Below are 11,367 nucleotides of genomic sequence, written 5' to 3'. Positions count from 1 at the left end.
CTTTTCTCTTGTCGTCAACTGGAAAAGTTGTCCGCCTGCTCTCTCTCTGTCTCTGTCTCTGGTTACTATTTTTAATTGTCTTGGCTCTCTTGTCGTCGACTGGAAAAGTTGTCTGCCTGCTCTCTCTCTCTCTGGTTACTATTTTTAATTGTCTTGGCCCGCGGACTTTTCAGCTTGCTCCAATCTCTGCCTGCCGTATTTTTTACGGCCACAGTACACAACAAATCAGCCAACACAGCTGCTTTCAACTGGAAAAGTTGTCTGTCTCTGCTCTCTCTCTCTGTCTCTGGTATACATTTCTCTTTTCATTTGGAGCCACCATTGCAAGGGGCGTGAACCGAAGATCCAGCCGCTGCGCGGCTTCCTCGACCAGTCTGGCTTTCTCCTGCTACAGCTACAGGGCTCAGACCAAGAACAGGCGGTGAATCTAGGTGAGCCCACCTTTACCTTGCTTTCAATTTCAACACAAAAATCAGCCCCGCTTACTACTAGTCTTTTTAATGCAAGCTGCTGCGTGCAGGAGCCACCAAGCATGGAGCTGGCGGTGAGGGCGATGGGGAGCCTGCTCCCCAAGCTGTGCGAGCTGCTCAAGGAGGAGTACGGCCTGCAGAAGGGCGTGAAGAAGAAGGTCCAGATTCTCTCACGGGAGCTCGAGGCTGCGCACGCCGTCCTCCGCGAGATCAGCGACATGCCACCGGACCAGCACCAGCTCAACGCGCCGGTCAGGCTCTGGGCGCGTGATGTCAGGGAGGCGTCCTACGACATGGAGGACATCATCGACGCATTTCTGGTGCACGTCGATGCCCCTAAGCCTGCTACTGAGACACACAAGCTCCGCCGCCTCAGGAAAAAGGTGAGCAGCCTGTTCAAGAAGATCAAGGCTCGCCGCAACATCTCTAGCCAGATCCAAGAAATCTACAAAAAGCTTGCGGAGTTGGCAGCAAGGCGTGACCGGTACAAAACACCCGACAGCGTTGTCACCAAGCCAGCAACGACCATCGACCCTCGCATCTTGAATCTGTACAAGAGTCCAACAGAGCTTGTTGGCATTGAGGGACCAAAGGATGAGCTCATAGATATGCTGTCCCTAGGGGATGACGGCGGTGATGCGTCTGGTCCTAAGAAGATGAAGATAGTCTCTGTTGTTGGATTTGGAGGACTGGGCAAGACTACTCTTGCAAAAGCTGTCTATGACCAGCTTAAACCGCGGTTCAAGTGGGGGGCTTTTATTCCAGTGGGTCGAAACCCTGACATCAAGAAAGTCCTTAGAGACATTCTTGTTGGCCTTGATAAGGAGAAGTTCATGAATTTGAATATGACCATGTTGGATGAAAAGCAACTCATGGACGAACTCAAGGAATTCGTCCAGGAAAAGAGGTACGAGTTTAATCACTCAACACAATGCTGGTCACTGCATACATGCATATATAGAGACTTAATTATATTTCAGTAAGTACGTAGCCGTACAATTCTTTCCTTATATCTTATTTATTTTATATATTACATTAAGGCTGGAAGGAGCTAGCATGTTCCACTTCAAGTCTATAAATTACTACAGTAATCTTGGATCCATACACAATTGATTTAAAAGAGTCATAAAGAAGTAAATTTGTATTTTCAGCAGTAAGCATAACTAGTTGTATGAAATACAAATCTACAACCACCTGTTCTTTTTTATGGTCGATAATGCCAACTGCTCTGTTCTTTATATGCTTTCTCATTTTAATTACCAACTCATGAAGGCAATTACGCTGTCATGTAAATGTGTAGGTGTTTCATTGTCATTGATGATATATGGGACAAGGAGTCATGGAAATTAATCATATGTGCTCTGCAAGAAATTAATTGCGGAAGTAGACTTGTGATCACTACTCGTATTTATGAAGTTGCCACATATGCTGGTCAAGCTTATAAAATACAGCCGCTTTCTCATGATAACTCGAAAAAGTTACTGTATGCAAGAATAGTTGATGGTGAAGGGAAGTACTTCGATAGTCCTTTGGCTGACGAATGTGAAAAGATTTTGAAGAAATGTGGCGGCGTGCCACTTGCTATCATTACAATAGCCAGTTTGTTGGCCAGTAAACCAGGAGAGGACTGGTCTGAGGTCTACAACTCAATTGGTTTTGGGCATAAAGGCAATGATGACGTAGATAATACCAGAAGGATATTGTCTTTTAGCTACTATGATCTGCCTTCACATCTAAAGGCTTGCTTGTTGTATCTAAGCGTATTTCCGGAAGATCGTATCATACGGAAAAATAGATTGATATGGATGTGGATCGCTGAAGGTTTCATCTCTGAGGAACAAGCAGCAGCAGCAGCAGGGGTAGGATTATTTGAGCTTGGGGAGAGGTACTTTAATGAATTGATAAATAGAAACATGATCCAGGCACAGGAGACACAATATGAAGGGTACGTTGATGCATGCTCAGTTCATGATATGGTTCTTGATTTGATACATCAATTATCGAGTGAAGAAAATTTTGTCACTGTATTGAATGGTGGTGAGCGACAGAAACTTCAGGGGAGCATTTCTCGCAGGTTAGCCCTACAGTGTGTTGAAGAGCACAACGTTGGCCAGCTGGCTAACATCGCTGTGGAGAAAGTGAGATCCATTTTTGCCAGTGAGTGTGATTTTTGTGCATTATGCCCACGCCTCCCATCTTTACGTGTAGTAGAAATGGTAGGATGTTCTGTTTTCAACAAAGACTGCATCAAAGATGTGTCGTGGAATCATCTTGGGAGTTTACTTTACTTGAGGTACCTCAGACTAGATAGTGCCAATATCTATGAGCTGCCTAGGGAGGTAAGATATCTGAGGTTTCTGCAAACACTGGATTTAGGGAACAGCAGGATAAAGGAGCTGCCGGAGGAGGTGGGACTTCTGACGCAACTTGTTTGCCTACGAGCTGATCGATGGGTAACAAGAGCGCCGGCAGGTTTGATCGGTAAGCTCACGTCACTGCAAGAGCTACGTATAACGTGTGGAGGTGAAGATGCTATAATAATGCAGTTTGTGGAGGAGCTGGGCCTGCTGAAGGAACTGAGGGTGCTCGAGATTAAAATTAATGTTTGGAGTGAGAGCATCGAGAGTGCTTTGCTGGAGTCCCTGGGCCATCTGCACAATATCCAGGAACTTCAAATTGTAAACTATTCTCGAGGTAAGGACAGGGTGAGCGAGGCAGGATCGCTCTCCTGTCGGCATCTCCGTTTCCTGGATGTGGACTTCTTCGTGTTCTCTGGACTGCCGGCGTGGATTAACTCGTCGCTTGCTCCAAACCTCTCCTATCTGGATGTGCAAGTGGTAGTTGTGAAAGACCAGGACATGGAGACCCTTGCCAAGTTGCCAGAGCTCAGTTGCCTCGTACTGACTTCCGGTGACACCAAGTCAGTAGTTAGCATAAAGATTCGTACAGATAAAGGTGTTGTCTACTTTCGCAAGTTGAGATTCTTAAAGATACTCGGTCCATCTATCTGGTTTGATCTGCGCGGCAGCGAGTGCAACAGCAGCAGGGTACCATCTAATAATACTATCATGCCAAGTCTTGAATCCCTTCAGTTTGTTGTCCATGTGCGGTCCCTAAAAGACGAGAACCTGCATCTTCGTTTTGACAAGCTGCTTGGCTTCCAGAACCTCGGAACATGTTCGCTCCAGCGAGTCAAAGCCCACGTGAAGTGTGAAGGTGCCATTATTAGGGATGTGAAGGAAGCGGAGGCTGCGTTGGAGCACGCGGCCGCAGTCCATCCAAAACATCCCACCCTTCTAACCAACAGGGTAGGGGAAGAATATATGATCTCATGGTACCAAGAGGTATGATGAACTGATCATGCATGCACATTTGAACTTGCTTTCAAAATTCAAATGCTACTGGCTTTGATTTACTATTACTTCCTATATATCCTGTCTTTCTATCTCATACATACAGTACCTACGGGGTTCAATCGGGTTCTCCTACACACTATTCCGGGCAACATAGATTATCTAAATAAATGGTTGCTCCGTGTTAAGTAAGGGTGGGTGGGCCGTGATAGTTAACATAAAAATATCCGGATTGCCTTGTTCTCGCTTGCATGCATGTAGGGCCTGTTTGCTTTTGGCTCAGATTCTGAACACCAGCGGCTGGATCTGCTGCCTAGCTCAGATTCCGATCCAAACACTTAGGATTGCAGTGGCCATGCATGCATGTCACCAAGTTGGCCGTGTTGTCTCACAAATGCCATAGTCTGCCAACCGGTTGGCCGTGTTTGCGTGGCTCAAGGCAGATTCATTCATAACATTATGAATTGTGGTGTCTAACTACTGAAGGAACGTAATTAGAAATGCAAGGAAAAGCACTCAGTTTTTTTTTCCGAATACGCAAAAGATTTGCGTATCATTGTAATTAATAATAAGAGTTTAACCGTACAAATGACACGCTTCTGATGAGCGCGCTAGGTGGTCTTACAGCTATGACTGGACCTTCCTAGCCGACAGTTACAAACCTCGATATTACATAAATGGTAAACAACCGAACTAAGAGCACCTTAGCGACCTAAGGAGCTGGATGTCTCCGCTGCTGGTTGCACGACCCAACTCCGCCATCCGAGAGAACGTTCTTCTACCAGTCCTGTTGTTGGTCGCTGGGAATAGTTCGTCTAGAGCCGCCACTTGGCTCGGCGTCAAGTTCCCTGCGAATATGCCGTCGTATGTTCCCTTGGACACAGATGAACTGTAGCTGCCGACGGCACGATGCCCATCCTCTGCATGAGGAGTACCTCGCCCCGCTTGGAGGTCGGTATGTGCGCCAGCGACTGAGCGGCAATCCGTCTACTCCTGATTGGCAGGGGCCTTTTGGTTGCCGCCTTCTGCCTTGGTGGAGTGGCGATTAAAGGCGACCTTCGCTAGAGCTACACCTCCTTGATAAACCGTGCGAGATGCCGAGCGGCCTTGCGCGTCGTGGGCATCGCATCGCTAGGGTTGGGTGTGGCTTGGATATCCGGATGGCCATCCTTCGTCGGCGTAGAAGGGTCGGTGTGGCTTGGCCGTACGAATGGTCGTCCAGCGTCGACGTAGAAGTACCCGCCATGTGCTTGGCCGGCTCGAACCCAGGTGTGCAGGACCCCACTGTCGTTCCCTAGTGTCATAGCACCCACGACAACGGGCTGCTCCATCTGTGGAGGCATGCCCTGCACAGGCGAGGACGTAGGCAGGTCCGTCGTGCACTGGGGACCCGTCGCCAGAGAACTGGTGTCCACCACCGAAGCTTGAACCTCCTGAGAGACGGTTGCCGCAGCATGCAGGCACCCACGTGCTAGTGTGACCGCTGGTCGGCTCGCGACGAGCGAGGCGGCAAGCTCGTCCAGCATCGGGTCGATCGAGACGAGCCAAACGGGAGGCCCTATGCCCTCGCACAGCGCCTCCACGAGCGGATCTGGCTCGAGGAAGCCGCGTGCGGCAGTCGAAGCAGTGGCGTAGTCGGCAGGTGCGCCCATGCTGATGTCCGTCGCCGAGACACCCCTGCGCCGCTGGTGTCGTTTCTGGCATCGACGGTTGCTATCGGCACACCCCCACGACTCCCTGCGCGGTCCCATCCGAGGTCGGTGGACTGCCGAGGGGTGCGTGCTGGGAGGCCGGTGTGTTGTTGACACGAGCTGAGCGGCGAGGCAGGCCACCACCCTTCGGCGCCGACTTGGATCGCTTGCAGTCCCTCACAAGGTTGCGGAATCTGTGGCAGCGTAGGCAACGGTGTGGCAATCGGCAGGTCGCTACTCGGTGCGAGTACGAGAGGTAGTTGAAACATCTGTCGCGGAGCTATGCTGGGATCTTCCGAGCCGATCCGCGGCGAGGCTCAGCTAAGGCAGCCGCAGGTCCCACTTCCTGTCGGGGTAGGATCTCCCGCCACCCGTCGGCGTTGGGGGTAGAGACCCGTCTGCGGGCGCCGAGGCATTGGCGGTCAGGGACCCGACCATCCACTGGCTGAGCAGGCAAGCCATGCACTAGCTGGGGACACGGCCGGCTGCGCTTCCTCGGCCATCGCACAAGTCCCTGTCTAGCGTTCGCTCCGCCATGCCCTAGAACCATGACTGAACGAGTCTAGGCGTGCGCGGGGGACGCTGCGGCTGGCTTCGCAAGGCGACGAGCGGCCTCCAGGTAGGTTGTGGGGTGGTGGTCGTCGGACTCGTCGCCACCGTCATCAGCCCATCGACGGCGCTTCGTGTGCCCTCCCGAAGATGGGTAGAACGGAGCCGCGGCCGATGAGAGCGTGGAGCCTGGCGTCGGCGGCGGCGGGGACGCAGAGGGAATCTGTGGAGGTGCTCTAGAGCCGGATCCCGCGGGTCGGGCTCAATGGAGCTACATATGGAGGTGGTGGCCGTGGCGCAGAGGCCCGGCGCCGTCGGTGGCGTGGACGGGGAGGGAGTTCACAGAGGCGCTCCAGCGCCGGAGGTGGCTGCGGTGGGAGGGTGCGGCGTCGTTGGCTCCTGCATTGGTGGCGATGACCAAGGAGGCTCCCATCGGAGGCGCCCGCCATCACCGGGGAGGCGGCCCACGGTGGCGATGACGGGGCGTAGGCGCGACGAGGTTGGGGTTGGCCGTGCAGTGGGACGCCGGGGGAGGGGCCCGACACGGGCGGCGTCGGTGGTCGTGCCGCGTGCTCACGCGCGCCCGCGCACAGGAAAGGAGAGGAGGGGTGCGCGGATGCAGGGAGGTGGGGAAGCCATCCATTGCGGCGGCAGCACGGGCCCCGCGGGCGGAGACGGCGGCCACGCCCGCGACTAGCAGCAAATCCGCCTGGTGGGGCCGGATTCGTCGGAAGGGGAGGGGAGGGGACCACTGGCGGCGGCAGCGGCGGGTTGGGGGCGTGGGCCTGCGTCACTGGCTGGACTTGTGGGGCTCGAGGAGGGAGTAGGGGAGGGGGGGGGACAGGCGGGGGAGGGGGCCGCCGGTGCCGGGATGGCAGCCGGCGGCAGTGGCGGCGGGGGGTGGGTCGCGGCCGCCAGGGGTCGCCAACCCTAGGGGAGCCGACTCATCCTCGAAAAGGGAATATTGTCTTTGTTTTTTGAAAGAAAGCTTGTATCTTTGTTTTGGTTGGAATGTGTATGTTGTGTTTCTATGATGATGACAGGGAATTCATGAGTGGCAGTCGAGTGTGCACGTGCTTTTTTTTCTTTTCCTCGCAATTCAATATATTTGTATTTATTTGCTAACCATATCGAACAAATGGTAGGCATGTATGGAAATGAGCAAAGCCCCTGAGTTAGTAACCAAGGCTTGGAAGTTGGCGGACGACATCGTTGGCTCAGGACATATTCAAATACTGCGTATGCCAGATCCGACCGCATCTTCAAGCAAAGTATGTTCAGCAATGTTTGCATGTACATCTTCCATTTAAATTAATGAAAGGAATATCACACATCAGTATCTGTTCGTGTGCTTATGATTTTCATGACATAGCACACACCGAACAATTCGATAGAATTTAAGACTGTTATATTCATATTCAGAACAGTATATAATTCTGATAAGCATTGTGTTTTATTTGTTTTCTTCGTAGGTTATGCGCTTGTTGTACACACATAGTGGGGTGGCACTTTTGGCTCTCAGCTCCAATGCTGTTCATAAGCTGTGGAAATGGGAGCACAGGGACAAGAATCCACGTGGCAAGGTTAGATAGGACCACTAGCTTAAGATTTCAACACTGTAGTTCTGTTTGGTTGTTTTTAAAAAACCATCCATCATTACTTTTCGTTAGTCGTCCAAATCTGTTCCACCTGTACTATGGCAACCACAAAATGGCATTCCAATGACAAACGACACCATTGATGGCAATGACCCTAAAGAAGCAACAGCCTGCACTGCACTATCCAAAAATGACAGCTATCTAATTTCTGCTTCTGGTGGCAAAGTCTCATTGTTCAACATGATGACATTCAAGGTATGTCTTCTTCAGTTGTCTATAACAATAAGTAGTTAATTCCATGATTGATTTCTTACAAATCATGCATGACAACTTCCGTAAAATAATTTTTATTTCGTAGTTGCACCATGGCCTTTCTTTGGCTTCACTGATCTTGTGCAATCTCTCATATATAGGTCATGACTACTTTCATGGCACCTCCACCGGCTGCAACTTTCCTTGCATTCTACCCGCCAGACAATAACATCATAGCTATTGGAAGGGAGGACTCTTCAGTTCAAATCTACAGTGTCCGTACAGATGAGTATTGAACATGAATATGTCATCCCCTGTTTGCATGAATCTCATAGGATTGGCAAAACTTATTATATATAGTTCTCACTGGAAATGCATTAGTGTACCCATTGTAAAATAATATGCTCTCGTTTTAGACTATATATCCCCTCATATTTTACTTATGTATTAGGATATCATAAGATTGTAGATGTTGTTTTATATATGTTCTTTTTGACATAACAAATTATGTACCTTTTGCGCACTTTGAGCAGATACTACCACAAGGTATACATATTACATAGCAACTTTGTGGTAGCTCCCGTCAACAATATGAAGAGTAGTAAGTACCTTGTGGTATATGACCCAAAAAACCATCATAACCCATACATATGTTGTTAGCTCAACATTTAAAAATCTGAGAATTTTTAATGATAATGGATTCTTCCTATGTGAAATATTATGCTTAGTGTACTAATTACCGTTTAGTTTATATTTAACATCAACGTGCCAAAATATCAACTTATCTTAATCGAATTGCACAGGTTACAACTGTGCTCACGGGTCATCACAAAAAGATAACTGGACTAGCATTTTCGCAATCAATGGAGGTGCTTGTATCTTCAGGTGCTGATGCTCAGGTGTGAATTCTAATATATATCAAAATTAGGACTAGCGATTTTGTTTTTGCTTATAAATTTAAGGGATGCTGAATTAAATACAGTCAAATGTTATGTATCGGTGTTTTGTGAACCGACCAATAAATTTAGTGCCGCGCAGCTCTAGGAATCGATGGTAGCACTCAAGACATGGGGAGATTATACTGGTTCAAGCCGGAGCTCTACGTCCAGTCTCAGAGGGGTTCGAGTTCGTGTTTCTCGGTTCAAGTGCTCAGTTGGCTTACAATGGGGGTGCTTGTAAGTGTGGGTTTAGAAGGGAGAGGACGAGAGAGAGAGAGAGAAGAGAGAGAGAGAGAGAGAGAGAGAGAGAGAGAGAGAGAGATCCCTTCAGAGCCTAGAGAGAGTGTTTCCTTTTTTCCGTTCGCTAGAATGAAGGCCCGGTTCCCCTTATATGCTTTCGGGGGCCGAGTGACAATTGAAAGAAAAGGGTTCCCCTGACTCGAGTGGTCGAGAGCCCGAGGGGAGGGCGGCGGTTGGCGAGCCTGGTCCGTGGGCCCTCTGCGTCTTGTCCCAGCTTATGTTGCATGCTCGGATGTCGTCACGGGTTCCTGTTCTCCACGTCGAGGTATGGTGCACCATAGCGGCACAGTGCGGGTCGTGGCTGTCCTCTTGTAGTCCTATGGGATGTGGGCGCAATAGTGCGAGTCGTGGCCTTCGTCCTTGCGCCTACTTCCCCGGTGGGCGTTGTGCGCTAGTTTGAGTCTATGCCTGCCGTCCTCTGCTGACCGGTCGCCCTCCTGATCATGAAGGGGGCGGCGAGGCGTCGTCCCCGACCACACGTAGGTGGTCGGGGGTCAACTTGTTTTATCCGATTTCGAGGAGTCAAGTCCCTGGATGTGAGACCCATGCTCTGTGGCGAGCGTGGACGTACACCTGCCTGTCGAGTCGTGTTTGAGCGGTCCTATGCCATATCCTGACATCGCCTGGGCACGGAGTGGCCTTTTGAATTGGTGGGGGGAGCGGTCCGAGGGGTGATGGCTCACTCCAAGACCCTGTGGTCCGAAGGGTGGTCGATGCATCCTAAGGCCCCATGATCCGTTGGGTGGTCGTCGTCCTTTTGGTCTGAGTGGGTGTGCGGTGCGTGCACGTCTCGTTGCGACAGGCGCATTGAATGCGCCAACCTCCCCCGGTCTTATCCATTGACGGTTAGCCGAGGCTCGGGGTGGTCGAGGTCGTGCCTCGTATCCCGACCCGACTGCGTGGTCGGGGGGAGCGAGTGGTCGAGGCGCTACGCGGATGATGGGTCGTGGCCTACTGGGCCACCCGAAGTGCGCTTTCCTCCGGCGTAAGCTGCGTTGTGGGGTAACCGGGGTATGCTCCCCCGACATTATGTTAGTCGCATTTCATACCATCCATTAGTCCATTTTCTAAAATATATAAAGATCTATAAATACACTCCACTTTCTAAAAGGTATAATATCTAAAAATACAGTATTGTTTCTTTCCGAATCATTCTTTTCTTGTTTTTTGCAATGAAATGAAATTTGCAGCTATGTGTTTGGAGCATTGATGGTTGGGAGAAGAAGAAATCAAGATACATCAAACATCCATCTAATGGTTCCGGTGCTTTAGTTGGTGATACAATGGTGCAGTTTCACTATGATGCAACGCATCTTTTAGTAGTTCATGAGAGTCAGTTGGCGATCTATGATTGGCAATTGGAATGCTTGTGCTCGGTAAGTCATTCACAACATTTTCATAACAATATATTTGCATCTCTTAGTAATCATATGTTGTCTTGTCTATTGAGTTGGAGTACTAACATATTACATGATTTACATCATGCTTGTCGAATGCTCCTAATCGTATCGATGCATTGTAATAAGCACATTACACATTGATATTTGACCTTCCATAACTTGATAATGCAGTGGTACCCAAGAGATGCACTCCCTGCTCCAATTTCAAGTGCGGTATACTCACTTGGTTGTTTGTTGGTCTATGCTGGATTTCGTGATGGTGCAATTGGAATATTCGAGGCAGAATCTCTTACGCTACAGTGCTGGATAGCACCCTCTGCCTACGTACCATCTTCAATATCCAGGTATGTGGAGTTTCAAGAAGTTTCTGTTTTTTTGTTTGAGTGGTACTTTCAATTCTGGTAACAAACGTCTTGTTTTCGTTGCCTCTCTAGTTTCCAGCGTTGGTGAAACTGTCTATCCCACGGTCATCGCAACACGTCCTTGGAAGCCTAACCAGATTGCAGTGGGCATGAGCGATGGTGCAGTTTATGTGCTGGAGCCGTTGGATACAGACAACGGACAAGTGGGGAGCGACACCTCCTCAGAACGTCCACCTAGTAATGTCAGCAGCAGCTGTGGTGACAGCCAACCGAGTGTCTGATCAGCCGATGAGTTGACATGGAGATGCTTGCTTGGCCTACGATGATAGATTGAGTTAAATATTTTGCTTGGCCTCTAGACACATATTCAGTCAAATGGAACTGATTTTTTATGCACCCATCCAGTTATGTGTACACCATCCATCGTTAGATCTCCCTGAGATCTATATATCTG

The 11,367-nt window shown here is 49.8% G+C and overlaps 1 protein-coding gene across 2 annotated transcripts; it reads left to right on the top strand.

The window, feature by feature from the left end:
* Positions 1-257: 257 nt before the first annotated feature.
* On the top strand, positions 258-11,157 carry LOC136518501 (disease resistance protein PIK6-NP-like). Of its 2 annotated transcripts, XM_066512161.1 has the most exons (11): positions 258-431; positions 508-1,377; positions 1,771-3,814; positions 7,209-7,334; positions 7,536-7,646; positions 7,734-7,916; positions 8,075-8,199; positions 8,716-8,812; positions 10,342-10,527; positions 10,723-10,895; positions 10,986-11,157. In XM_066512161.1, the coding sequence occupies exons 2-11, from the start codon at positions 533-535 to the stop codon at positions 10,999-11,001; spliced, it is 3,906 nt and encodes a 1,301-aa protein (XP_066368258.1). In that variant the 5' UTR covers positions 258-431; positions 508-532; the 3' UTR covers positions 11,002-11,157. The 2 variants fall into 2 exon arrangements, with proteins under 2 accessions (XP_066368258.1, XP_066368259.1); XM_066512162.1 differs by lacking the exons at positions 7,734-7,916; positions 8,075-8,199; positions 10,723-10,895; positions 10,986-11,157 and having other exon boundaries at positions 521-1,377; positions 8,717-10,404.
* Positions 11,158-11,367: the final 210 nt, after the last annotated feature.

The sequence above is a fragment of the Miscanthus floridulus genome, chromosome 17, assembly GCF_019320115.1.
Source record: "Miscanthus floridulus cultivar M001 chromosome 17, ASM1932011v1, whole genome shotgun sequence".
Classification (NCBI taxonomy): Eukaryota; Viridiplantae; Streptophyta; class Magnoliopsida; order Poales; family Poaceae; genus Miscanthus; species Miscanthus floridulus.
Note: the sequence above shows the minus strand (reverse complement) of the source record. Positions and strands in the feature narration are given on the sequence as shown.